Here is a 27110-nt window from a genome sequence, read left to right as displayed (position 1 = left end):
AAACCAGCTAATCTCGCCACGTCCCCCCGGGTTCTCCATGAGCCGCCTCGCCGCAGCGGTTTTGCTCGTCTCGTCGCCAGAAACAGAGTGGAGCACAAAGCTCGATCTCCAGCAGCATCGATGACATGTGGTCCCTCTATGTTGTGCTCCCCACCTGTCAGCGTGCTTCGTCGACGCACGCCGCGGAGAGCAGCACGCCCTCGCACTCGCACGTGGGGCCCTGCCCTTGTCGTCGTCTCCTTCTCGCGTTGACAGTTTAGACTCACAGAGATAAGAACAAGACAGCACTACACTGACTGCGGAGGCGGAGTGCCAGTATTATTAGTATCAGCGGATTCGCATCCGTCGACGCAGCAATTTGGCCTAGACTAGAGTTTATCTCTTGCATTTCCCCGCGCGTAGCAGCAAGCACAAGAGGAGAGATCGCGCATTTATTTACAGAGCTGTTGGGAGAATCCAGGAGGAAGTCGAAGTACTCCGGTCCGGCCAAGAAGGGGGAGACAGAGCGGGGGAGGACGCCGGGGCGCCGAGTTTGGGGAGAGGAGGAGATGGAGACGGACAGCCCGCGGAGCCCGGAGGCGGAGATCGGGCACCGGGTGGAGGACCTGTGGGAGGTGGCGCAGCCGCAGCTGTCCCCGTCGGAGAAGCTCAACTCCTGCTTCGAGGACATCCCCGTCGCCGCCTTCCCGCGCACCCACCCCTCGCAAGGTAATCAATCCTCTCGCTACTCGCTTGCTTGCTTGCGCTCTTGTTTCTACTACTTTCTACAGTATATGTTTGCTCCTGTCTTGCTCTGCTGCAACAACAGTAGCGTCTCCCCAAATGTGACTGCTTGTGAGCGACCGGGTTTCCTAGCGCCAAGAAAAACTCGCGTCGCTCCCTGTCCAGCATTGGAACCACCGGCGATTTCTCCTTTGGATGCCGATTCCATCTGCATCGTTTGTGCGGATACTGGTACAGACCTGATGCTCGATCGTCTCTTCTCTCTTGCCTCTTGCTGTGCCGTGTGCGCTCCGTGTCAGCACTCAGCAGCTGACGTGATGTGCTCGTCCCTATCCTGCCTGCCTGCCTGCCATTCATGTCGACCGTGGGGGGCATCATACCAAACGTGTAGTATATCTTCTGAATTTTGAGCTGTCGTGGCCATTCTAGTGAACGCCCATAGCCCACTTCCAGGTTGATTCTTGATATCAGTAGGCAGTGGCACTGTTTTGGTTTATGAGTGAAAATGCAGTGGAGGTTTGAAAGCTTCTAGCAAGTCTTCCAAAATCCCAGTACGTTCAACCCTTCAGCGTAAGGGAGGCATCAATTGTGCTTGCTCTTGTTGAGAGGTCCTTTTCACTTGTTAGACCACCGAAACAAGAGCCGTCCGGGACTCTCTTGGCTTTATGCCATTAATTGATAAATTAATTATATGTGACTGACGTGTATTTATATTATGTGACTGACGTATATTGGTATCAGCTTATACTAAACTCTCCCAGTACCTGTCATGATCACAATATATCTTCTGGAACTATTAATCCCCAATTGGATTAGGCCAGTTGGCTAAATAAACTATTTTTTAGCTTTTGTTTTGTAAAAGAAGATTTGCGTGGATGCGTTAAATTGTACTCCCTCCATTCTTAAATATAACATGTTTTGGATATTTCAATATGGACTACATACGCACCGAAATGACTGAAGAAACACACTAAGGCATGTCTATATACATCCGAATCAGAAAAAAGTTACAACATCTTATATTTATGAACTGATGGAGACCAGTATGTATGATTTTAGTCCCGATATAAAGGAAACTGTACAAAGAGGTGCAGCCTTTGCAATCAACTTTTTGCCTAACTTGGCCACGTCTATTTCTGTGTTGAACTCACTCCTTCGTGATAAGTTTTTAAAATCAATGATGCTAACATGAGCAACTCCTACTTGGCCACTTGATAAACCAAGTGAGTTGGTAATGATAGGGTCACAACTCCAAAACTGGAACTGAACTTTGCCAATTCCATGCTGAATGTTCTCAACAAGGATTCTGTTCTTTTCTTGCGGGGAAACAAGGGTTCTGTTCTAGCTCTGTGGCTAAATTCATTTGTAGCCCGAATGATGCCTACTGGAGGAAGTTTATACGGATCTTGAATTCGTTTGGTGCTTGAAATATGACTTTAGAGCAAGCTAGTCAAGCAGAGCCCCCAAAACACAATCACTTGTATCTACTATTTGCACATAGGGGCTTCTTTCTAGCAACATATTTAAGACACACTTTTAGTATACTAATGGTACTGAACCACATCCAAAACATCAATCAACATCATAATTATTAGTTGCATTTCCCACCTGAGAAGAAATTATTAGCACCAATTAGCATTGATTAACACGTAACTATTATTTGCACAAATTGTCACTGATTAGCATACAACCATAGCACAGAAACACCCTAATCTTTTCTGTAGGTTGACACCAAGTTAGCATGGATTAGGACATAACTATGATTAGCGCTTCTCGAATAAAAAATGGTTAGCGCCAGGGTGATGAAGTGCCCCAAGCTCTGTTTACTGGATCCCCTCAGGATTGGAGGTGGGATAGGGCTTCTGCTGGAGCCAGTATTTTTGCACTTCCCTAAAATTTGACTATACGCGGGGTCAGGGTGGGCCGTAGGGGTTCGGCTGGACTTGCACTTAAGGGACTAGCGACATTAGTTGTTGCATGGAGAATACATATGAATGTATGAAATGGAATTACAATGATCAAAATTGTTTACTAATTTCATGAACTCATGATAACAACAGTCAATTGAGAAGCCGGCAATGCAACCTCTTAAAGAAAACTTTAAGCTACTACATTAGCGACAATATATTGTCGGTAATGTTTGTACAATCTGTGTCTTTGGTTTTCACGATCATGTTTGGTGTTTTATCTGCATATATATATACAATTCTAGCTAGATAAAGTTGTATCATCATAGATTGATTAGGCATGCTTTGCTTGAGGTCGCTACATACGGTGTTCAGCATTTCGCTTCTTCGATTCAGTCAAACAAGTTTTAAGAAGTGCCAATGTAATTCCTTTTTAGGGAAAACGCCAAGGTAACTAGATAATCAAACCAAAACTTTTTTGTATAATGATCAAATATAGAACCTTTGAATTTATAACCTTACATATATCCTACAGGTGGATTTATGTGGCAACAAACTATTTAGAAGTGATGGAGTTACATCATCATATAGGTTCAACACAATTGCATGTTATTAAATATAGATATGTCATTACTAAATTGAATATCTTGATATTTTTAATAGCTGATACCATGCTTTGTAAAGACATGATTTAACTGAAATGTATGACTGTAAACAATAATATACAGAAATGTACTTTTACCACATATTATCTCATAGTCACTCTGCATTCTAAATGTCTACCATGATGTTTCTTCGTGCAGTGATCGAGATACCTTCGGATGCCAGCCTTGCTGATACTGTTGAGACATTGTCCAAGAATAAAATTTTGAGTGCACCCATAAGAAACGTCGATGCTCCAGAGGATGCTACTTGGATAGACAAATACATCGGTATTGTGGAATTTGCTGGTATTGCAATGTGGTTGCTTCATCAGGTTTACATCTCTCCCTCTCTTCAGTTGAATTCTTTTTATATAGCTAGATCGATTTGATCACCATGAATCCATGAGTCATAAGTCAAAACATGTTGATATGTTTGCCGCTTTGATCAATATTATCCTTATCTAAACCAAATGAATTCCATTTTTACATACAAAATCACAATGGTAGATCTGAAAGTAACAAGATTAATCTCTTGGTGAAAAACATTTTGTTTGTTTGTCTAGAGGGTAACCTTGGAAGATATGATTTCAGTTCTGATGTATTCTCCATGATCAGAGCTCTCTATTTCTCTTCAAATCACAATTGATAACTTATAAATATATTGCTACATTTGTGTGAATAAGATTTTAAATACACAATACATGAACCTTGACCTAGGCCTGATATCATTGGATTGTCCATCGAGTCAATCACCTTTCTAGGATCTTGTCAATATGCATCTTCACATCACTGATATGCCGACCTTTAAGTAAATTCGGAATGATTAGAAAGGTAGGTAGTTTAAAACAAGTAATGCACTACAGTTGCAGCAAGTTATAAGCTTTATTTGTAATGTCAGTTGTGGAACTGATTATTTTCACGTCCATGCATATCTGACTATAATTGCTTCTTTTTTCTCCTCTGCATCAGTCTGATGCTTCAGGTAATGGAACAGCTGGTTCTGCAGTTGGATCACCTGTGGCCAATCTAGCATCTAGGTTAGGCTCTTTCACATTCAGAAGAACGTCATCTGGCAGGGTAGAAACCACTACTGATTCAGAATCAGATGAAGCTGCATCAGTGGGTGGAAGCTTTTTTGAAACCCTTACTTCCTCTGAGTTCTACAAGAACACAAAGGTGAGCGACCCCTTCTCACTGCAGTGACATGGCCACACACTTATATTCTCCTCTAGTTAGCACCCATCCATGACACAGTTTGTAATGTCGTAGGTTGGCAATATCTCAGGAAGCTTCCGATGGGCGCCATTTCTTGCCCTGCAGACATCTGACACATTCCTCACTATGCTGCTTCTTCTATCCAAGTACAGGATGAAGAGCCTCCCCGTGGTAGATATGGGGGGGAATCAGATTGAGAATATCATTACACAATCTTCCGTTGTGCACATGCTTGCAGAGTGTGTTGGACTTCCTTGGTTTGAAAGCTGGGGAACTAAGAAACTCTGTGAACTGGGTCTTCCTCTGATGAAGCCATACAGACTTGTTAAGGTACCTCCTGAATGTGTAATCTCATCATCCTTATAAATGTTTGGCACATTGATCTGTATATAACGAGGAGGACAAGGTTTATAAGAATCATGCTGCTCAACAGCTATACAATTGAACATTTGTAAACTGGTTTATCTGCAACTGAAGAACGAAAAACTCTAGCGTAAACTGTTTTACCTGCAGCCAAAGAAAGGAAAACTCAAGGTTGCCTTGGTGTTGCCCTTTATAGGTAAATGAAGACCAGCCAGTCCTAAAAGCCTTCCAACTAATGAGGGAAAAGGGGGTTGGTGGTGTGCCTGTTATGGACACAAATGGAACAAAAGCAATTGGTAACATTAGCATCAGAGATGTCCAATATCTTCTTAGTGCCCCCAAGATATACAAACAATACAGGTTTGTAACTCTGGTTTATACTTGCTGATTAGCTTACTTATCTTTGCAAATCCGGTGTAATTTGCACTCATAAGAAGTGCCCTCTTGTATGACACTGGCTGGATGCATTCACAGGACAATCTCAGCCAAGGATTTCCTTACCGCGGTCCGGCACCATCTCCAGGAGCAGCACGAAGCGTCGCCGTTGCTGCACGACGTGATCACATGCAAAAGAGACGATGTGATCAAGGAAATCATACTGAAGCTGGACTCGACCAAGATCCACAGGATCTACGTGGTCGACGACAAGGGGGATACCGAGGGGGTGATCACGCTGAGGGACATAATCTCCAAGCTGGTGCACGAGCCACGGCATTACTTTGGGGATTTCTTCGACGGCGTTGTCCCCCTACCCGCAAACAGTACCGTATGACAAAACTCTGTGCTAGTATGTACAAAAAATGTACATTATCTTTTTGCTCATTCCCCATCTTCTTCTTAAGTTGTGGTTGCTGTTGCTGTTGCTGTGGAGAGACCTCTGTGGGGAGGACTAATGAAGAACCAATGGGGTGGATGACAGTGTGCGTTGAATAATCTGAGAATTGCCTGAGCTTTGCGATGAGAATGATGATGCCTTTCTTCTTTCTTGTTGACGGTTGCATAAATTCTGTCATCATTGCTTCACCGGTCCTGCTTTTTTGGAAGGCAAGCTCCGGAACACTGTCATCTTTTGCCGTTATGTTTGACAATTTACTAAGCTAAAGCTCTTGTGGAGAGACATTCTTGGTCTTGGGCGACCACAAGTGATGAGGTGGCTAGACCAAGGTGCAAGTTGTAGATGGTACTCCCCCTCGTCCATCTATACAAGGCCACTTTAATTTGGTTTAACTTCGATCATCTATTTTACCAACATAATATGTCTCAAATGGATTTTGCATTTGAAAGAAGTTTCAAATGGTATATATTTTTTGTTGGTCAAATCAGTGATCAAAGTCATATCTTTCCATGGTGGGATGGATGGAGATAGTAGCAGTTAGCTTAGAACCACTCCACCAGATGGGTGGATGGATGGAGGGAGGGAGGCAGCAACAGTGACAACATAGTGAGTTTGGTCACTCAAGATGCCAGTGTCCTTAAAAAAAGACGTTGAGTAAAGCATATAAAATCCCAGCTTACCAGATCCAGATGCAGATGCACAACTTTTACGTTATCACTCTAAAAAACAGGAAGGGGACCAGACCAATTCCGGCTCATTAGGTGGTTACAGCCTTACATACATGCAGCTAGCGCTAGGCCAATAACCACCCCGGTACAAGTGCTACTCTACAAACTTGCGAATCTCCAGCTAAATATTACCAAAGAGATTTGGTGGACACAGCACGGAGATAATAATAAGGTACTACCAGCACTATGGTCGATGGTGGCCACATGATGATTGTCGAAATTTCCAAGTTCCAGGACAACCAAGCATTGCACCAGTAACCTCTTTCTTTGTCTAAGTTGCAACTTGCCAGTGTGGTAAAGGTGCAATATTACAAGGATTCATCAACGACTTTGCCATTTGATTAAAGTCTTAAATCTGCTCAGAGAGGACATACATACACCTGTACATATAATGTCGGGTGGTAGGTGCGACATATGCCATCGGGTGGCTTATCATTATGGAAGCCAGTAAGACGTCGCCGGTGCCTGGAAACGGGATGAGGCGAAGACATACACGCCGGCGAATCTTACCCAGCTTCGGGGCTCTCCGTGGAGATAACACCCCTACTGCTGCTCTGCGGGGTCTCCGCATGGTCACTAGATGAACAAGTAGCTACACGGTGCTCCTTGAGCTGTTTGGCGAGAGGAGGAAGAAGGGCACGGCTTGCTCTCTTCTCCTCCCTATGTGGTGTCTGAGACTAGCAGGGATTGATCTCTCTTTGCATGGATGCCCCGGGGGGTTTATATAGGCCTACCCCGGGGGTACAATGGTAATCCGGCTGGGCGCGGGGCCCAGCCGTCTGTGTCTACGCTCTCTGGCTTCTGCGCCGGTTGCTGGGGCCCGCCGGCTAGTGGGTCCCGCCGGCTGCCGGCTCCTTAGTCGACAGGCAGGCCCCACTGTCAGGGCCTTGTCGGCGACTGGTTACTGTTGCTCAATCTTGGTGGCGAGGGCTTCGCCGAAGTGGGCGTGGCTACAGTGCCGCCGCCCGGTGGGCGATCACTGTAGCCCCACCGCGTCTTGTCTCCTTAATGGGGTGTCTTCTTCGAGGGAGGTGGCAAGCCGGCTGTGGGGAGCCGGCTCTATCTTGGGCCGACTGGGGGAGGTCTGGCCGCCTTCGGGTGTCTCTCTGCCCGAAGGGGCCTACCGCCCGTGGGCCGTACTGGTAGCCCGTCGTGGATGACATCAGGGTCAACGTGGCGACAGTGCTGCGCCGGACGGGTCATGGCCACCCGTACGGCGCACTGTGCCAGGCGTGCTCCGGGATTCGGGGGTGGCAGGCTTCACTGTAGCCACGCCCCTTCACATCGCCATTATGTGGATGCAGACTTCGAGGGTACGATCTTGACCGCTTTATGGGAGCCGGCTTCTTGGAGTCGGCCTTCTCGCGGCCGGCTTCTCAGAGCCGGCCCTCCTGCGGCTTCTCTTCATGAGGGCTGAAGTCGGGCCGCCTTCCGATAGCCGGCCTGGAGACAGCCGGCAAGGGGAAGGCGGCCCTGTGTCTTGGATTCTTGAGGGCCGAATCGGCTCGTAATTTTTTCAGAAGGGCCAGGGGGAGCCGGCTAGGATACCCATGGTTATTTACTCCGACAGTAGTCCCCGAAGCTGATCGAGCTTCGAGGCTGACAAAGGGACGAGAAGTTAGGTCAGCTTCCTATCCTGAGGGGCCGGCTTTGCTCGTGCGCGTCATCTTCGGAAAAGCTCCGTTTCGCGTAGGCGGGAACGCGGACCACGTGGCGAGGAAATCCTGCCAACGCAGGCGCGCGACGGGACGCCGCCGCAGGCCCGGGCCCGCCACTCGCAGGCCTCGGTCCAAGCGCGGATCTTCTGCGGCCCACATGGACCGCTCGCCTTCCCGCGGCGGTTTTATTCTGCCATCAAGGCACAATAATCGCGGGACGTGGGGGAGTGGGCGCAGTTGATCCCCACGTTCCCCCACGCCGCACCTCCTCGGCTCCGCCGCGCGGTCTATAAGTAGGAGGAGGAGGGGGAGCGGCAGAGGCTCGCGCGCTCTCCCTCACTCCGCCCCTTCTCGCCCTCCTTCTTCTTCTCTTCGCCGCAGCAACTCTTTGCCGCGCCGTTCCGCCGTCGCTTCATCTTGCTCCCCGCTGCAGCAATCCTTTGCCGCGCCGTTTCGCCGTCGCTTCGTCTTGCTCCCCGCCGCATCGCTCCCATGGCGCTGTCGAGCTCGTGGGATGGCTCCAACGTCCACGAGGACCACGTCGAGTTCCTCCGCCGGACGCGGCGTCTGCCCGGCGAGAACCTTGTGCGGGTTCGTCAAGCGCCGGCGAGGGAGATTTCGCCGGCACCGGAGGAGGGCGAGCGGGTGATCTTCCGCTCGCACTGCCTGCGCGGCTTCGGCCTCCCGGCGAGCGGATTCCTTCGAGCCTTCCTCGAGTTCTACCACCTCCAACCGCATCACCTCACGCCCAACGCGGTGATGCTGCTGTCGGCCTTCGTCACCCTGTGCGAGGGTTTTCTTGGAGTTCTCCCCACGCTCGAGCTCTGGGGGGAGTTCTTCCAAAGCAAGCTCGGCACCGTCGTCGCGGGCGTGCCCGCCCCCTGCGGAGCCTTCATTGCCATGAGGCGGGCGAGCGAGAACAATCCGTTCCCGTCCATTCCGCTGATCCAGTCGGTGAAGCTTTGGCAGAAGTCTTATTTCTACGTGAAGAACGTCGCCCAGCAAGGCGACTACGTCAACCTGCCGGCCCGCCGGCTGGGAGGCAGCCTTCGTGGAGTTACTGGGCCAGGTCGCTGTCTCAGGCCGGGAACGCAGCCGTCTCCCGGCTTCGGGTGATGATCCAATCGGAGGGCCTGACCAGAGCCGACTTGGTGGCCGCCTTCGTGGAGCGCCGGGTTCTTCCGCTCCAAGGCCGGCCTCACATGATCTGCCAAATGAGCGGCCGCTTCGACCCATGCCGGCTGAGCACCAGGGAGATGCCTCACGCAAAGGTGTCTTACATGATGAATTATATCTCCAACTGCAAGCTCGCCGAGGATTGGCGATACGGCAAGGAGCCGTATTCCCACGCCAACCCTCCGCCTGCCGTAAGTTCTTTCTTGTTTTCTTCCTTGTTTGTAGCCGGCCTCATGATAGCCGACTCTTGATCAATTGGTTTGCCTTTTGCAGAACCCTCTTCTCCCGCCGACAGCCGGGGCCGTGGGGGTAGAGCGCCAACTCCTCCCCGACCGCACGGTGGACGACGCCGACGATCCGGACCTGGGAGCGGCCGCCATGGAAGACGCCATCATGGGGGAAGGCGACGAGGCCGGAGGCGCGGGACTCGGGGCCAGCTTCGAGGACTGGCCGGATGACGGCGAGGTCGAAGTCGCCCTGCACCGCCAGCCGGCGCCCGGTCATCAAGGCGCGGGCTCGTCTGCTGTGCCGGCTGCCCGTGGCGGCGCGCAGAAGCGCCGGGCCGCGTCGACCTTCTTCGGCAGCCGGCCGAAAAAATCCAAGGCCTCCACGGCGGCGACCAAGTGGGATGAGGCGCCCGTGAAGGCGGCCCGCTTCCGCAAGGCGGTGAAGCAGCCGCAGGCGATCTCTGCGTAAGTCGTCGAATGTCTTGCGTATATATTTTTTGTCTTCTTCGTCCGAAACTCTTCTAAACCTTTCTTTTCTTGCCGGACAGGGCGCCGCTTTCTCTCGAGCGAGGTCCTGACGGCTCCGTAGTCGGGCCGACTGGAGGGTCCTCAAGCTCCCGCCACGTGGATCCCCGCGCCGACCTTAAGGAGGCCACGGAGCTGAACGCGCGGGAGGCGCGGGAGGAGCGGGAGGCGGCGAAGCGAAGGACCGCCCAGGCGACGAAGGAGCAGGCCGACGCGGCGGCGAAGGCCCGGGCGAAGGCGGCAGCCGCGAAGACGGAGGCGGAGGCCTCGCACAACCGGCCTCCGCTGCTCGTTGTTCCCCTCCGCGCCGTGGCCCCCGACGTTCCCGTGCCCCCGTCGGAGGAGGTCGACCAAGGCCCGCCGGTGATGGAGAGGCGGGAGGACCCCGTGATCTTCGTGGAGGGGCGTCGCAGACGGCGCCGACTGGAGCAGGCCAAAGCGGCCAATCAGCTGCGGCGCCAGAGCAGCCGTCCAGGGGCGAGCCGGTGGCAGGGGCCGGCCTCGAGGTGCAGCCGGCATTGCGCCGGTGCGCAGGGGGTGGCGCCTCCGCGCCGGAACCGCACCGAGCAGCGGGCGCCAACCAGACGGCGGAGGCCCTGGAGGCGGCCAGCGTTAGCGCGTCCGAGTGGACTCCCAGCGGGGGGACGGGCGAGCTGAACGCGGTGGCCCAGGAGGTCCGGAACCGGCTTCAAGCTCAGGCCGCCTCGCTGCAGCGATACACTCAAGAGTTTCTCTCGACGCGGGCCATCATCCGGGTGAGTCTTCTGTCCTTGGTTATTTTGCTCTTTCGATTTCTTCCGTGGGGGCGCGTCAGCGCACCCACTGGGTGTAGTCCCCGAGTTCCAAGCCGGCTGCTGCGCAGGCGGCTTGGAACTTACTAGGTTCTGACAACTTAACTTATCCTTGCCTCCTGTATAATCTTCCAGGAGTATCATAACCTTCGCGCAGCCGCCTTCAACTCCCAGGCTCAGGAGCTGGGCCGGAGAACTGAGGACCTGACCAGCAGCCGGAGTGCGTGTTTGTCTCGTTCATCTCCTGTGGAGGCGCGTCACCGCACCCACTGGGTGTAGTCCCCGAGATTCGGGCCGACTGCTGAGCAGCCGGGTCGGATCTTCCTTGACGACTTCCCCTTATTAATTTTTCCTTTGTCTTCATGCTTGCAGGAGCCAATGCCGACTTGATGGAGCAGCTCAGCGGGGCCCAGGCCGCCCTTCGCGCCAAGGAAGTCGAGTACAGCACCTTGGTCCTGGAGCGTGACCGCCTGGTCAAGAAGTTGGCCGACCAGGAGGAGAGCCACAAGGCGGCCCTGAAGAAGGCGCAGGACAACGAGGACGCCCTGAAGGCCGAGTTCGAGACCGAAGCGGCGGGCTGGGCTGAAGCGAAGCAGGTGCTGAGCGAGGGCTTCAGCCGTATCGAGGATCTGATCGACGGTAAGCCGCCTTCTTCACTCCCTGCTTGCCCTTTGATCCCTGATTTGTGTTCTGACTTGTGCTGCTTTTTGTTCTCTATGCAGACTACTTTCCCGGCTACTCCGTCTTCGCCACCCAATCCATCGAGGCCCATCGCGAGGTATGCCGGCAGGCGGGGGCTGAAATCGCGCCGGACGTGAGCCGGACGCTTGAGGAGCAGCTCTTGGCGGTCCAAGCCCGGCTGCAGCCGGCTCACCATATGCTCCGCCGCCTCCAGCGTGCCGGGGCGCAGGTGTTGGCCGCCCTCTGGCCAAGCGAGACGATTCCCCGCACCCCGAGTCAGACTACCGACTGGCTGGAGGTGGCGGTTGGGCGCTTCGAGGCCTGGAAGGCGTCGGCAGCCCGGCTTGGAGCTGGGCGGGTGCTGGAGTTCGTCCGAGCCTGGTATCCGGGGCTGAACCTGGACCAGCTGCGCACCTAGTAGCTGGAGGCCGACGAAGAGTTGGAGGAGGTGCGGCTGGCTATCGCTCAGCGCGCTTCGACGATCGCCGAGTGTACTGACATCAGCGTCTTCGCTCCTGAGATCAATGACGACGGCGTTGCCCAGCCGGAGGAGTGGTTCGGGCTGGACCCGGCAGCGGGTGAAGACTCGGCAGAGGAGATCGCCTCCAGTGATGAAGGCGAAGACGACGAAGGAGAGGACGGCGAAGACGTTGAGCCGACTGGTGAAGCAGGCAGCCAACCTCAGCTTGATCGTGCCTCCAGCAACAAGGCGCGTGCTAGCGCGCCCTCTGCGGGAGGCGGTGATCATGCCGAGGTTCGCCAGCCGGCCACTCCTCCAGCCGGCACTGCCGTCTCCACCGACCTACCCTACTCGCCAGTCGCTCCCTTGGCTTAGTCTGCCGTCCTTGTTTTTTCCTGCTTGTTGCCTTTTGAACAACTGTATTAAACTTGCGCAGTTCCACCCACTGGGGGTGTATTCGAACTATGTTGAATGCTGGCCTTTTGAAGGTCTTTTATGTAAATATTATTGCGTGTTTGGTTTCCATTCATGTATGCTTTTTATCCTTAGGCTGTTTCCTTTGCCGCCTTCCCCTTCTGGAAAGGCAAGTACTCGAGCTTTCTTAGATTGGAGCGAGGTGAATGGAAGCCGGCCGGCCGACTACTCTGGTAGCCGGTCGGCGGTGGGAGAAAAACCGGCTTTTGCTATATTAGTCCGTTAGTCCCTAGCCGTTTTTCGTGTGGGCACCCGTTCCTGCCCTTGACTCTTGCCAGCCGGACAGCCGGTTCTTCGAACTGCGACTTTTGGCAAGAGAAGGCTTGGGAGCCGGCACACTACTTGTCTGACTGCGGGTAGGACTTCTAATATAACTCCAGGCGGCCAGTCCCCGGGCCGACTAGTCGAACCCGGTGCCGGACGGAAAAAAGTGAATGCAATGACAAGGCCATAAGCATGATACTTTTCATTCATAGACAAAAGATGGCAGTCCCCGAGCTCTCCTCGGGGGGCCTATCGTCTCGTACTTAGTACAAAAGTTAGCGTGATAGTACTGCATTTCGACTGTAAAACCTTCGGAGGAGGTTGGCGTTCCATGGTCGTTCCGACTCCTTGCCGGAGTCGTCTCTCTTTCGTGCCTTCGGCTTCTGCGCGTCGATCAGGTAGTAGGAGTCGTTGCCTAAGGCTCTGCTGATGACGAAGGGGCCCTCCCAAGGGGCCGAGAGCTTGTGCTGGCCAGCTGTTCGCTGGATCAGCCGGAGCACAAGATAGCCCTCTTGGAAGGATCTTGGCTTGACCTTCCGGCTGTGGTAGCGGCGCAGGCCCTGCTGATAAATGGCGGACCGGCTGAGGGCTAACAGCCGGCCTTCTTCCAGCAGGTCGACGCCGTCTTCTCGTGCTTCCTTGGCCTCGGCTTCCGTGTACATGGTTACCCGAGGCGAGTCGAACTTGGTGTCAGTTGGGATGACCGCCTCGGCACCATATACGAGGAAGAAAGGAGTGAAGCCGGTTGACTTGTTTGGTGTAGTGCGCAGACTCCAGAGGACAGCCGGCAGCTCATCGAGCCAACAGCCGGCTGAACGCTCCAGTGGTACGATCAGTCGGGGCTTGATGCCGGAAAGGATGAGGCCGTTGGCTCGCTCGACCTGGCCGTTTGACTGCGGGTGGGCGATGGACGCTAGGTCCAACCGGATGCCTTGCGTCGCGCAGAAACGTGCCAAGGCTTCCTTGGCGAAATTCGTGCCATTGTCGGTGATGATGCTGTGTGGAACGCCGTACCGAGTTGTTATATCTGCGATAAATGTCACGGCAGTCGGCCCATTCAGCTTCTTGATCGGCTTTGCCTCAATCCATTTGGTGAATTTGTCCACGGCGACAAGCAGATGTGTCATGCCGCCGCGCGCCGTCTTGAATGGTCCCACCATGTCCAGTCCCCAAACGGCGAAGGGCCAAGTGAGGGGAATGGTCTTGAGTGCTGAAGCCGGCATGTGTTGCTTGGAGCTGAAGAGTTGGCACCCTTTGCAATGTTTAACTAACTCCTTGGCGTCATCCAAAGTAGTCGGCCAAAAGAAACCATGGCGGAAGGCTTTGGCGACGAGTGATCTTGAGGCCGAATGGTGGCCGCATTCTCCTTGGTGGATGTCTCTGAGGATTGCAATGCCCTTCTCTTGCTCAACGCATCGCTGGAGGACTCCAGTGACACTGCGCTTGACGAGTTCTCTGTTGACGATTGTGTATGCTCCGGCTCGGCGTTGGACTTGTCTTGCCTCTACTTCGTCAACCGGCAGATCTTGGTTTATTAGGAAGTTGAGGATGGATTGAGCCCATGACGGAACTGCGACTTCTTCTATTGCCAAAACGGCTACTGCGACCAGGGCGGGCGGGCTGGGCGGTGAAATGCTGGAGTCGGCCGCCGCCTGTTGTGTTGGTGTAGTCTCCGGGCCGACTACCGCAGTCCCCGAGCCGGGTGAGGCAGTCCCCGGGTCGGGCGTAACTACGGAAGTCCCCGAGCCGCTTGCTGATACCCCCTGGCCGACTATCGAAGTCCCCAGGTCACCTGCTTGGTTCTTCGAGCCGGCTGCGTTGGGGTCAGGCGGCACGAAGATGGAATCGGACTCTGGAGACGGCTTGATAGACGGCTTGAGGAGGCGTTGTAGAGCGACACCGGTTGGTATTGCTTGCCGAGTGGAGCCTATTCGAGCCAGGGCATCAGCTGGCTCGTTGTCGGCTCGTGGTACGTGGAGGAACTCGCATCCTTCAAAATACCCACTGATCTGCTGAACGAGGAAGCGATAGCTTGCCATATTTGCGTCCTTGGCATCCCAGTCGCCGGATGATTGCTGGACCACCAAGTCCGAGTCGCCATAACATAGGATCCGGCGAATGCCGAGTTCTTTGGCAACCCGGAGCCCGTGTATGAGCGCCTCGTACTCGGCCACGTTGTTAGAGGCGGCAAAGTGAATTTGCAGCGTGTATCTGAGCTTGACGCCTTTGGGAGAGGTGAGGATGACGCCGACTCCCAAGCCGGTGCGCATCTTGGACCCATCGAAGTGCATGCGCCAATGAGTGGAGTCGGGAGCCGGCGGTAGGTACTGGGTCTCGGCCCAGTCGATGAGGAAGTCGGCCAATGCTTGAGACTTGATGGCGGTGCGAGGCTGGTAGAAGATCGTATAGGGGGCCAGCTCGATGGCCCATTTCGCCACCCGGCCGGATGCATCCCTGCTGCCTATGATCTCGGCCAGCGGGGCGGTGCATACAACCGTGATGGGATGCTCTTGGAAGTAGGGCTTCAGCTTCTTGGCGGCGAAGTACACGCCGTAGCACATCTTCTGATAGTGCGGGTAGTTCTGCTTCGAGGTAGACAGCACCTCGCTCAAATAGTACACCGGCCTCTGGACCGGCTGGGCTCGGCCTTCTTCTGGGCGTTGGACTACGATGACGGTGCTGACCACCCGGCTGGTTGCGGCAATGTAGAGGAGCATGGGCTCTTTCTCAGTCGGCGCCGCCAGGACAGGCGGCGTGGCCAGCATCTTCTTCAGCTCGTGAAAAGCTTGATCGGCTTGGTCATTCTACTCGAAGTGGTTGGTCTTCTTCATGAGGCGGTAGAGGGGAAGAGCTTTCTCTCCGAGCCGGCTGATGAAGCGGTTCAGGGAGGCCAAGCATCCGATAAACTTCTGGACGTCTCAAAGTTTGGTGGGAATCGCCATTCTCTCAATGGCCTTGATCTTTACTGGGTTGCATTCGATGCCGCGTTCGGAGACCAGGAAGCCTAGGAGCTGGCCGGCTGGCACTCCGAACACGCATTTCTCGGGGTTAAGCTTGATTTGGAACCGGCGTAGGTTCTCAAATGTTTCCTTGAGGTCTTCCAGCAAGGTGCCGCGCTTCTCGTCTTCACCACAATGTCGTCTACATAGACGTGGGCATTTCTGCCGAGTTGCTTGAGGAGGCACTTCTGCATGCAACGCTGAAAAATGGCACCGGCATTTCTCAAGCCGAATGTCATAGTCAGGTAGCAGAAGGCTCCGAATGGCGTGATGAAGGCGGTCTTCAGGCGGTCTGTCGGATCTAACTTTATCGGGCGGTCTGCCGGATCTAACTTTATCAGGTGAAACCCTGAGTAAGCATCCAAGAAACTCAACAGCTCGCATCCGGCCGTGGAGTCTATCACTTGGTCAATCCTTGGCGGGGCAAAGGGATCTTTGGGGCAGGCCTTGTTGAGGCTCATGTAGTCTATACACATGCGTCACTTGTTGTTCTTCTTTAGCACGAGGACCGCGTTGGCGAGCCACTCTAGAAAGAAAACTTCCATAATGAAGCCGGCTGCCAGAAGCCGGGCTATCTCCTCTCCCACAATCCTGCGTTTCTCCTCCGACAGTCGGCGGAGGGGTTGTTTGACTGGCTTTGCGTCTTCTCGAACGTGTAGTTTGTGCTCGGCGAATTCCTTTGGAACGCCCGGCATGTCCTTGGGGGACCATGCAAAGATGTCCCGATTCTCATGGAGGAAATCGGCGAGCTCGCCTTCCTATTTGCTGCTTAGGTTTGCCCCGATGACGGCAAACCTCTCTGGGTGCTCGGGGTCAAGAGGTATCCTCTTCGTCTCCTTGGCCGGCTGGAAAGATCCTTGAGCATCATGCTCCTTGGGATCGGGGGACAAGGCCGACTGCTTGCCGGCCATGGCCACGACTCGGTCCAACATCTTCTTTTCTTCGGCAATCACAAGGGACTCGGCCAGCCGACTGCTGGCTGCTGCGCACTCAGAGGACTTCTTGTAATCGCCGGCTATGGTGATGACGCCTTTGGTGCTCGGTATCTTCATCTTGAGGTATGCATAGTGGGGAACTGCCATGAACTTGGCCAAGGCAGGTCGGCCAAGCAATGCATGGTAAGGGCTCTCCAGGTCCACCACTTCAAACCAGATCGCTTCCCGGCGGAAATGCTCCTTGTCCCCAAAAAGTACATCAATCTTGATCTTGCCAATGGGGGCGCAGGACAGGCCGGGTACGATGCCATGGAACACAGTCCGAGTAGGCATGAGTTGCTTCGTCTTGACATTCAGCTTCTCCATGGTGTCACGGTACAGGATGTTGATGCTGCTCCCGCCGTCTATCAGCACGCGGGAGAATCGGGCAGCGCGTCTATCCGTTGCAAGGGTGGCATCCAAAACCAACGCATAAGAGCCGGGAGACGGCATCACCTCTGGGTGGTCGGTCCAGCTCCAGCTGATAGGTTTTTCTGACCAGTGCATGTGCTCGGCGGGGTTGGCAGCAACCATGCTGACTTCTTGGTGCTCTCGGCGTTTGCTGCGCCGGTCTTCGGGCTGACTTGTAAAGATGATATAGGCGGCATGCTCGCCGGGGAACTCATCGTGCACGGCTCCGACTGCGGGCCGAGCGGCCGGCGGCTGCAGAGCCGGAGGCGGTGGACCGGCAGGCGGAGGCGGTGCGAGCCCTTCGCCTTTAGAGATTCGGGTGAGCCAGTGGCACTTACGGGTCGTGTGGTTGGACGGCTTCGCGCCGCTGTGGAACTTGCACGGGGCGTCGAGAGTCTGCTCGTAGGAGAAGGCCGGCTGCCAAGACGGCTTGCCGCCCCTCTGCTTCTTGGGTGCGGGCCGCGCTTCGGGCTGCTCGTCTTCGACTGTGGCCACCTGCCGACTGGTGGAGGGCGGCACCGGGCCCTTGCGCTTGTGGTCGTTCTGGTGTGGGCGTTGGCCGGAGTCCCCAGCCGGCGTCTTGGGCGCCGGGTTGAGTACCTTTCCGGACGCGTCTACCCAGAGTTCGGTCTTCATTGAGGAGTCGGCGGTGGCGTACTTGTCCGCTATGATCAGAAGCTCGTCGAGGGTAGTCGGCTCGTCGCAGAGGAGCTTGTGCTTGAGGAGGGTGCCTTCTCGGCACCCGGTAGTGAAGTATTCTATGGCTTGCACCTCGTGCACCCCTTCGCAAGAGTTGCGGAGCTCGGCCCAACGCGTGAGGTAGTCGCGAGTGGACTCGGCGGGGCCTTGTACGCACAAGGAGAGATGCCTGGGCTTGGGAGCCCGCTTGTAGGTGCTGGTGAAGTTGCGGACGAAGGCTTCTGTGAAGTCTAGCCAGCTGTTGATGCTGTATGTCTTGAGGCTGTTGAGTCAGGTCCGCGCCGTGCCCTGCAGCATGAGGGGCACGTACTTCACGGCAACGCGCCTGTTGCCGTTGGCTATGCTAACCGCCGTGGAGTAGTCGATCAACCAATCTTCCGGCTTCACGGAGCCGTTGTACTTGGGCGTGTCTCTTGGGAGTGAGAACCCTTTGGGGAAAGGCTCGTCGTGGATGCGGGGGCCGAAGTAAGGCGGGCCGACATCGTCTTCTTCTTCTAGCGCCAGGGATCGCGCCAGGCGGTCGATCCGATGGCGGGCGTCGTTCTCGCCGACTCCTTCGCGGCGACCTAGCCGGCCGCTGAGAGTCGGATGCGCAACAGGCGGCGGGGTGGGATATCTCTCTCCATGGGGCCGGGGCGGAGGCAGGTTGCCCCGCCACTCCATGGCCCGGGAGTGGCCTTCTACGTCTCGCTCGATGGAGATTCGGATTCGGCTTCGGCTGGCAGCCGGTTCTTTCTCGCGCCGCGCACGGGTTTTACCCGTAGTCGGCGTCCGGGATGTCGCGCCATGATCTCGGCGCGGGGGAGGGCTTTCCGCGCGGGCGTCGGCTTCGTGCCGCTGCGCGGCTGCATCGATCAGCTGCTGGATGCGTCGGGTCATGTGGGGGAGTTCTTTGGCCCCCAGTCCATCTAGCTCGTCTACGGCCGCCTGGGCGGCGCGCAGGTTCTCGAGTGGAGTAGCGTAGACTGGGCGGTCGACTCCTAGCGTATCGGCGACGACAGCGCCGCGCTGTCTGACAACACCGGCCCGGCTAGGCCCGCCTGGGGGCGGCGTGCCAAAGGCGGTGCGGTCGGCCTCACGTCGGTGGGCCTCAGCGAGGCGTCTCATGGAAACCAATTTCCGGCCCTCCGCGAGGAGGGCAAGGCAGCGAGCTTCCAGTGCTTCAGCGTCGGCATCGGCCGGGAGGGGGATGGACAAGTCGTGGACCGCCGCGTGCGGGGCGTCGTGGGCGCTCTCGTCAGAAGCGCCGCCGTGGCCGATGACCATCACCTCGATGGTGACAGCGTCACAACCATCGACCCGGGGAAGCGGGTCGTTGTAGATCGCGACGTTGGTGGGGAACGCGTCGAGTGAGGCCGTGTCGGAGTCGACAGGCATCGGATCGGTGGAGCCAACCGACTCCAAGTCCACGGCAGGCTCGCCGGAGACATGGAGCTGGCTGAGGAGGTTGACGAGGTGGTCGGTGCCCGCGTCGGAGGCGAGCTCGTCAAAGATGAGAGTCTTGTCAAGGAGATCGGCGAGGCTGCTCGCCGCACAGATGTTGGTGACGCCTTGTAGCACGTCGTGGCAAGCGCCATCGGGCGTGTCGGGCTGGCTACGCTCGCGGGGGAGGAAGAGGGTTCCCGTCCAGAACAGGTCTCCGGACGGCGGTGCACCTGGCCCCACGGTGGGCGCCAAATGTCGGGTGGTAGGTGCGACATATGCCAACGGGTGGCTTATCATTGTGGGAGCCAGTAAGACGTCGCCGGTGCCTGGAAACGGGATGAGGCGAAGACATGCACGTCGGCGAATCTTACCCAGCTTCGGGGCTCTCCGTGGAGATAACACCCCTACTGCTGCTCTGCAGGGTCTCCGCATGGTCACTAGATGAACAAGTAGCTACACGGTGCTCCTTGAGCTGTTTGGCGAGAGGAGGAAGAAGGGCACGGCTTGCTCTCTTCTCCTCCCTATGTGGTGTCTGAGACTAGCAGGGATTGATCTCTCTTTGCATGGATGCCCCGGGAGGTATATATAGGCCTACCCCGGGGATACAATGGTAATCCGGCTGGGCGCGGGGCCCAGCCGTCTGTGTCTACACTCTCCGGCTTCTGTGCCGGTTGCTGGGGCCCGCCGGCTAGTGGGTCCCGCCGACTGCCGGCTCCTTGGTCGACAGGCAGGCCCCACTGTCAGGGCCTTGTCGGCGGCTGGTTACTGTTGCTCAATCTTGGTGGCGAGGGCTTCGCCGAAGTGGGCGCACCGCGTCTTGTCTCCTTAATGGGGCGTCTTCTTCGAGGGAGGTGGCAAGCCGGCTGTGGGGAGCCGGTTCTATCTTGGGCCGACTGGGGGAGGTCTGGCCGCCTTCGGGTGTCTCTCTTCCCGGAGGGGCCCACCGCCCGTGGGCCGTACTGGTAGCCCGTCGTGGATGACATCAGGGTCAACGTGGCGACAGTGCTGCGCCGGACAGGTCATGGCCACCCATACGGCGCACTGTGCCAGGCGTGCTCCGGGATTCGGGGGTGGCAGGCTTCACTGTAGCCACGCCCCATCACATCACCGTTATGTGGATGCAGACTTCGAGGGTACGATCTTGACTGCTTTATGAGAGCCGGCTTCTTGGAGTCGGCCTTCTCGTGGCCGGCTTCTTGGAGCCGGCCCTCCCGCGGCTTCTCTTCATGAGGGCTGAAGTCGGGCCGCCTTCCGATAGCCGGCCTGAAGACAGCCGGCAAGGGGAAGGCGGCCCTGTGTCTTGAATTCTTGAGGGCCGAATCGGCTCGTAATTTTTTCAGAAGGGCCAGGAGAAGCCGGCTAGGCTACCCATGATTATTTACTCCGACATATAACAACAACAAGCTTGCCATTTTAGGATCATATTGTCGATCATCACGTATGAAAAATTGCATTACTAAACCATGTAGAATGTGAGTTCCACAACATCTTCAATCACTCTCTGCAAGGGTACCCCTACCTTACAAGGACGAACAGAAAGTGGAATCTATCTGCTTGATTGCTGTCCAAGGCCCTTCATAGAATTGCCACAAACTAGATACAGTACTTCCATTGCTCTAATCAAAGCAATTAAAAATAGCTGCAGAGTGACGTAGTAATTTAAAGCCTCCAAATGCACAAATGGTAATCATCCTCAATTTGAAAAAAAAACTGTGGTATTAATCAATTATGTTTACTTTCTTTTCTTTTGCATGTACATACACTTCAAACATACAGAGGCTCAAAAGTAAGAGAACAGAAATAAAATAAGAGGCACTTCCAATGGAATGAAAAAGGATATCTCAAGTTCTCAACAAGGTAGCTTTCAATCTGTCCGATGAACACTGGATGAAACTCTCAGTTACATATGCTGTAGGGCTAAACATGGGCCACAGAGGGGTGCCACAGCGCCGGCACCGAAGCAGAGTGCAAATTGCATGCTTCGACATAAACAAATTGAAGTGGAAATTGCCTCCATACTGCTACTGTCATATTTGTTGCAACTTACTAAAATACCATCTATTTGCCCCACTTTAATTAGTCATCTGTTGGACTGTTACCCCAAAACAGAGTACTCCCTCGTTTCCACAATATAGTGCGCATTAATTTTCTCAGAAGTCAAGCTTATAGACTCTGACCAAGTTTATAGAGAAAATATCTATATCTACAAATACTTAACAAATACCATCAGCTTCGTCGTGGAATATACTTTCATATGGTATATATTTGGTACTGAAAGTGTTCAGAAATTTTCTATAAACTTGGACAGAGTTGATGAAGTTTGACTAAAAAAAATCTAATATGCATTATATTGTGGAACGGATGGATTATTAAATAGAGTTGTGACATATGCTAAAATACCAGAAAATTGATAAAATTTACCTGAGACAGGCCTTATTTTCCAACGGAGCAAATATCCTAATCCCAGAATGCATATTCCTCTATCTCCAATTCTTCATAACGAGCAATTCAATCGTGCAATAGCATGCCTGCACAACATAAGAACATGGCTTCCTAAGTGGCCACGGGACCCATCCTAAAGGGTGACGACTATAGCAAAATCACGGCGACAAGAGCGGGAACACCGGGAATACTTGTGGAGCAGTACAATTAAAATTATCAGCTCACATACAACACTTCTCCTGTTTCATGCCTTGAAGAAGCTGGGAAATATGTTCAAGTTTTGCAATTGGTCGATAATTATAGTTCGCTATACTTCAGAATGTTTCTTAGTTTATAGGTGAGGACTGAGGACTCCACTCATTGTGAATTGCACCACATTCATTTCTCTATAACTCCAGAAAGCAAACCTACCAAACCATGACTTCAAATGGTCGTAAAGGGCTTACAAAAAAGTATCAGTATAATGACATAAAAGGAAAAACGATACCAGTGTTACATCAGGTGAACCAGCTGAGTACCTAACCGCACCATGCCACCATCCTCCTCCCTCCATGCTCAGGTAGTTCACGAAGCTGCTCCAGCTTTATCAAACAAGGGATACCCAAAATGGAGTAATAGTCAAGTAAAACACTTCATCTGGTGGACTTTAATGCAAGAAACAGTAAGTATTATCAAACTATTTGTTGATTTTTCTTTCGCAAAAACATGTCTTGTTGCTTTCATATAAGACTTACATTCAGAAGCTACACCAATATGAAGTTACAAACTAAGTTAACTTCATATAATAAGTAACTACCCCCTCCATTTCATTTTATAAGGCATATTATGGTATTGCACAGGGTCACAGGGTTAATAAAGCCCATTAATACGAGCGAGAATATTCACCATGTTAACCAGAAATGACGACGAGAGATGAGAGATAAAAGGGGGTAAAAGATAGAAAAATCATTAATTACTTATAGAAACCTATATTTAAAAAAAATGCAAAAAATACAGGCCATACAGAAATGAAGTGAGCACTAACTGTTATTTTCATAATTTTGAACGTTTGATGAGTGAGTACTAAGTGTGCTTTTGATGCTTTTCGAACATTGGCGAAAGCGCTGAAAACTTCAACAACCTAGTGTGCTCCCATATGGGCAGTACTTCTATGTCTTACCCTCTATCCTGAATTCTTCACATCCATTTACCATCAATGTGCTTATTATTATCCCTGTATCTCAAAAAACCCAAATAATGAGACCACGATGATCCACTTTGTAAACTGCCAATTGTATCTGGCTGAGGTTAGCATAAGCAAGCCTTCTGAAGTATAACAACTATGATAAATAGTTGTGATGGAAGATTAAATCAGTTTGCTAAGATAGATACTCCCCCTGTAAACTTTTATAAGATCGTTTAGATCACTACTTTAGTGATCTAAACGGTCTTATATTACTTTACAGAGGGAGTACATCTTGCCATGACAGATATGGAAAGATTCAGACCCCAAAGAATGATAGATGCGCATTATATATGAAAATAGGATTTACCAAGTAAATGAGCGATGCAACAATACCAATAAATCATGAGGCAGAAGAGAATGGTAGAATTAAGTTACTCCCTCCTATCCTTATTAATTGCTGCTGACTTAGTACAAAAGTTGTACTCCCTCCGGTCCTTTTTACTCTGCATATTAGGTTTGTCCGAAGTCAATCTCATCCAACTTTGACCAAATTTATATAAAAAATTATAGACATTCACATAACAACACCAATATCATTAGATTCATCTTGGAATATATTTTCATATTATATTTATTAGATATTGTAGATGATAATAATTTCTAATATAAATTTGGTCAAACTTAGCAAAGTTTGACTTTCGGCAAATCCAATGTGCAGAGTAAAAAGGACCGGAGGGAGTACTAAGTCAGCGGCAATTAATATGGATCGGAGGGAGTATAAAAAATTGCCAATACCAAGAAAAGAGTCCTCATAGTAGTAATGAAATATCATTCGTCTTAAATAAGAAAATAGCCCAATATTAAGTAAAATATTAAGTAAAATAGCCCAATATCAGATGTATGAATGGCACCTCTAAATTAGTACGTACTGCCTGAAGATCATTATTAGCTTGTACCACTAACCTACAGTCTGAATTTATTTTTTGACACTGTGCCCTACAGTCTGATTAAGTAACCTTTGTTACAGACTCTGACGATAAATGTGTTTAGTTCATACAAGTATCTTACTAGAGAAAACATAAGCCTTCATTCTAAGGTAACATAAGTTGTATGTGAGCATAAAGAAAAGAAGTGTCTAGACTTTTGCGCAGCAATCAAATTAATGATACTTACTTTCTTCAACAGTACGATCTGTCGGATTTTGCACTATGGTCAGTTTTATGATCCGTAGCTTCATGGATTTCATAAGACATGTTTGTTTCACTTCGTTTTCTCTAAGCATGCAAATGGCAAACTCTGTTACTTCTGGTTTGCGACCTAAACATGCCCTTTTCCCACATCTTCTGCAAGTTATTCCAACTGAAACACATATAACATGTTCAATATATTCCAAGAAGCACGCCTCTACATGGTGCCAAATCTAGATTTTGGACATTGTAGTGTGCAAAGAAATGAGTACACTGGAAAAACAATACATGTACATTATTTCTTGTTACACATAATCTGACTTAACCAAAGGATCCTCCTGTGGACTCCTGCGGTATTACAGCACCATACCAACTAGGGAACATGCACCAATCCAATACATGTAACCAGCGGTTCAGCAATATACTTCCCCTTGTAACAAAGATATACCTGTAACCAAATTCTGTCATAGGAACTATAACCTTCTTCTGGAATGGTTGGCAGACCCTAGTGACCCTTCGAAAAGATCAGACAGTTGATTTTCCAAGTCCTCTGGGGTGTACTTTATGTATTTACCAGAATTTCTTCCATTATCCACTAGACTACCATATCTACCCAGAAAAGCACGATATGCTGGAATCACATTTTCAGATATAGATATCTTGAGCTCTTCGCGGAGTTGAGGATCCGGTACCTTCCAAAGCGTTTGACTCCTGTAAATCTCATCAAAGGCAAAGTTGAAGTTCTTAAATTTCTCTTTGACCCTCGAGCTTGAATTCCCAAGACTTACACTCCCACTGCCATGACCATCATCCTTGAGATAGGACAAAACCTTTGTCCACGATATCCTAAGGTAGCTCTTGGAATTTTGCCGAATCTTTCCACGGCGCCTCCGTGTCCAATGATCACCTAAAATCCTCCCGAGCTCGGAATCCTTCACCTTTTGGACAATATAAAGTGTATTATTCATGGAAAATATACACTGGAGTGCACCGTCCTCGTACAGTTTAGATTTTTCCTCCAAATTGGCCTCCAAGTAAGACATGAGCTTCACCAACCGATGTCCAAGTGGGGTCAAGCTCTGCAGATACTCCTCGTCATCATCAGCACCTCCATTTGAAGCATTATGATCAGCATCTCCGGCAGCATCCTCATCCAAGAGTTTGTCAAGCGTATCACTGTAAACGACCAACAGCCTAAGATAGTTCATCACATAACGTGTGATTGGGTGGATCTCACCAGCCATCATAGGCCGGCGTGACGACTCCTGCTGTAGAACCTTCCCAAACTCAAGAAGGTTACCCTTGACTGCATCCCCAAGCCTCCCAAGGACCCCCTCCAAATCACAGATCACATCATCCCCAGGAGTCCCATAGTACAGTTCCTTGAGCTCAGGAATTACCTCAGCAAGTGCCTCATACATATCAAGAACCCGGGACACCTTCTCGGGCGAACGAGGGCACACAGCCACAGCATCCCCAAAGTTAAGAATCTGCATTATGCAAACCTTGGTGGATTCAACAAAGCACTCGTCCCGCAGCTCATCGGACACTGCGAGCACCTGATCACAGAGCCGGCGCTCGCCTGTCAGCAGGGAGCGGACAACCGTCTTGACGCCATGCACCCATTTCTTCATCTTGTCATTCAGCTGCTTCCACTCCACACGCTGAACCTCATCGATGCTGAGACGCTCGACCCCCAGAACTGTGAGGCACTCATCAAGCAGGTCCCGGCGGATGCCACAGTAAACCTGCACGAGTTCACTTGCATAGCCAGCGCGCCCCATCCGCTCAGCAATGGCGCGCAGCTCATCAACAGCGTCAGGCCGCACCAGGTCGAACAGCTGGTCGTCGAAGGGGTTCCCCACGATACTGGCGCTGCGGGCGGTATCTGGCGCGCCCTCCTGGCTGTGCGGGGTGGTGGGGTCGAACTCGGAGGAGGTGTCGAGGTCGTCCATGGACTCGAGCGAGAGGCGGCGGAGCGAGCAGTAGAGGCCGCTGGCGTCGAGCGGCACGGCGTGGCGGAGCATGAGGTGGCGGAGCTCGTCCTCGAGGCGCGCCATGGCGAGCTGCACGGCGACGCCCGCGCGGCCCGAGGCGGCGGCGGCGCCCCCGGCGGCGAGGTGGTCGACGGCGACGTCGACCGCGGCGAGGTAGTTGGCGGCGTCGTCCTCGGGCGCCTCGAAGACGAGCGCCTCCGGGGTGGTGTCCCAGAGGTGGATGAGCCGCGCCGCTTCGTCGAAATCCGCCAGGGAGGGGGCCTCCGGGTCGGCGTCGGCGTCGGACGGGGAGCGGGAGCGAGAGGGCGAGGTGGAGTGGAAGAGGTCGGAGGTGATGTTGGAGAAGCGGTAGTCGAAGCCCGAGAGGATGCGGATCATGTCGTCGGCGGCGTTCTTTGAGGTGGCGAGCGACTTGACGATGTGGTGCGCCGCGGCGAGGACCCTGTCGTTGCCTGCGACGGCGACGGCGCCGACGCCCGCCAGAGGCACGGCGCCCTCCTCCGGCGGCGGCGGAGACGCCGACATCGCCGGCGGGCCGCTAGGGTTTGGTCCGGCGGTGGTTCACTGACGCGACACTAGTCGGGACGGGAGTTACGGCGCGGCTAGGAGGCTGATGACCGCGGTAAACAGAGGGAAGCGCTCGTAGCAGCAGTAGTGGTAAAGAGATACTCCAGTAGATATGTGTGGCGGTGGCAGCAAAGGGGCGGACGGATAGAGGGAGAGGAGATGGCCTGCGGGAAGAGGGAAGCAAATGGCACCACTTTGCCGGCCCGCTTCGCTTGCTGTTTGGTGCGGTGGCGACTGGCGAGGCTGGCTGGCAATTCACGGTGCGCAGCTCATCTTTGTATCTCATCCCGGCCGGACCTCCAAAGTCCAATTTGCCCACCTCATCCTCACGTGTTTCATCTTCTCTCGCTCTCCCGCTTTTACTCTCTCTCTCTCTCTCTCTTACCACAACTAGGAGTAGTATCGAGCTTGACGACGACGTGTTTTTCTCTCCTAGTGAAGAATAAATTGCGCAATCTGACCCCGTTGGAACTGGAATGCACTGCACAATTATGTACACTGTTCTTGGCGGTCGCTGTCATCTTTTGTTGCGTAGATCTCGACGTCTTTCCTCCTCGTATTAGATCCCCGTCG

At 52.9% G+C, this 27110-nt stretch overlaps 2 protein-coding genes across 2 annotated transcripts; one reads left to right on the top strand and one right to left on the bottom strand.

The window, feature by feature from the left end:
- Positions 1–244: 244 nt before the first annotated feature.
- On the top strand, positions 245–5838 carry KING1 (SNF1-related protein kinase regulatory subunit gamma 1). The gene is made up of 6 exons (XM_048701084.2): positions 245–708; positions 3434–3606; positions 4244–4450; positions 4544–4819; positions 5049–5212; positions 5327–5838. The coding sequence occupies exons 1-6, from the start codon at positions 549–551 to the stop codon at positions 5622–5624; spliced, it is 1278 nt and encodes a 425-aa protein (XP_048557041.1). The 5' UTR covers positions 245–548; the 3' UTR covers positions 5625–5838.
- Positions 5839–23767: 17929 nt separating this feature from the next.
- Positions 23768–26878, bottom strand: LOC125537766 (exocyst complex component EXO70B1). The gene is given in 4 exon segments (XM_048701083.2): positions 23768–23853; positions 23960–24113; positions 24115–24145; positions 24454–26878. Coding segments are annotated over 4 exon segments (2298 nt in total). The 5' UTR covers positions 26496–26878; the 3' UTR covers positions 23768–23782.
- Between the last annotated feature and the right edge of the window lie 232 nt (positions 26879–27110).

Source organism: Triticum urartu, chromosome 2A (genome assembly GCF_056163025.1).
Source record: "Triticum urartu cultivar PI428250 chromosome 2A, HENAU_Tu73, whole genome shotgun sequence".
In the NCBI taxonomy this organism is placed as follows: Eukaryota; Viridiplantae; Streptophyta; class Magnoliopsida; order Poales; family Poaceae; genus Triticum; species Triticum urartu.
The sequence above is the reverse complement of the archived record's forward strand: the minus strand, read 5'-3'. Positions and strand labels throughout refer to the sequence as shown.

Coding starts and splice junctions, on each gene's coding strand:
- KING1 (XM_048701084.2), top strand. CDS start 549: ATGGAGACGGACAGCCCGCGGAGCCCGGAGGCGGAGATCGGGCACCGG. Junction 3,607..4,243: donor CAATGTGGTTGCTTCATCAG/GTTTACATCTCT, acceptor CCTCTGCATCAG/TCTGATGCTTCAGGTAATGG. Junction 4,820..5,048: donor AGCCATACAGACTTGTTAAG/GTACCTCCTGAA, acceptor TGCCCTTTATAG/GTAAATGAAGACCAGCCAGT.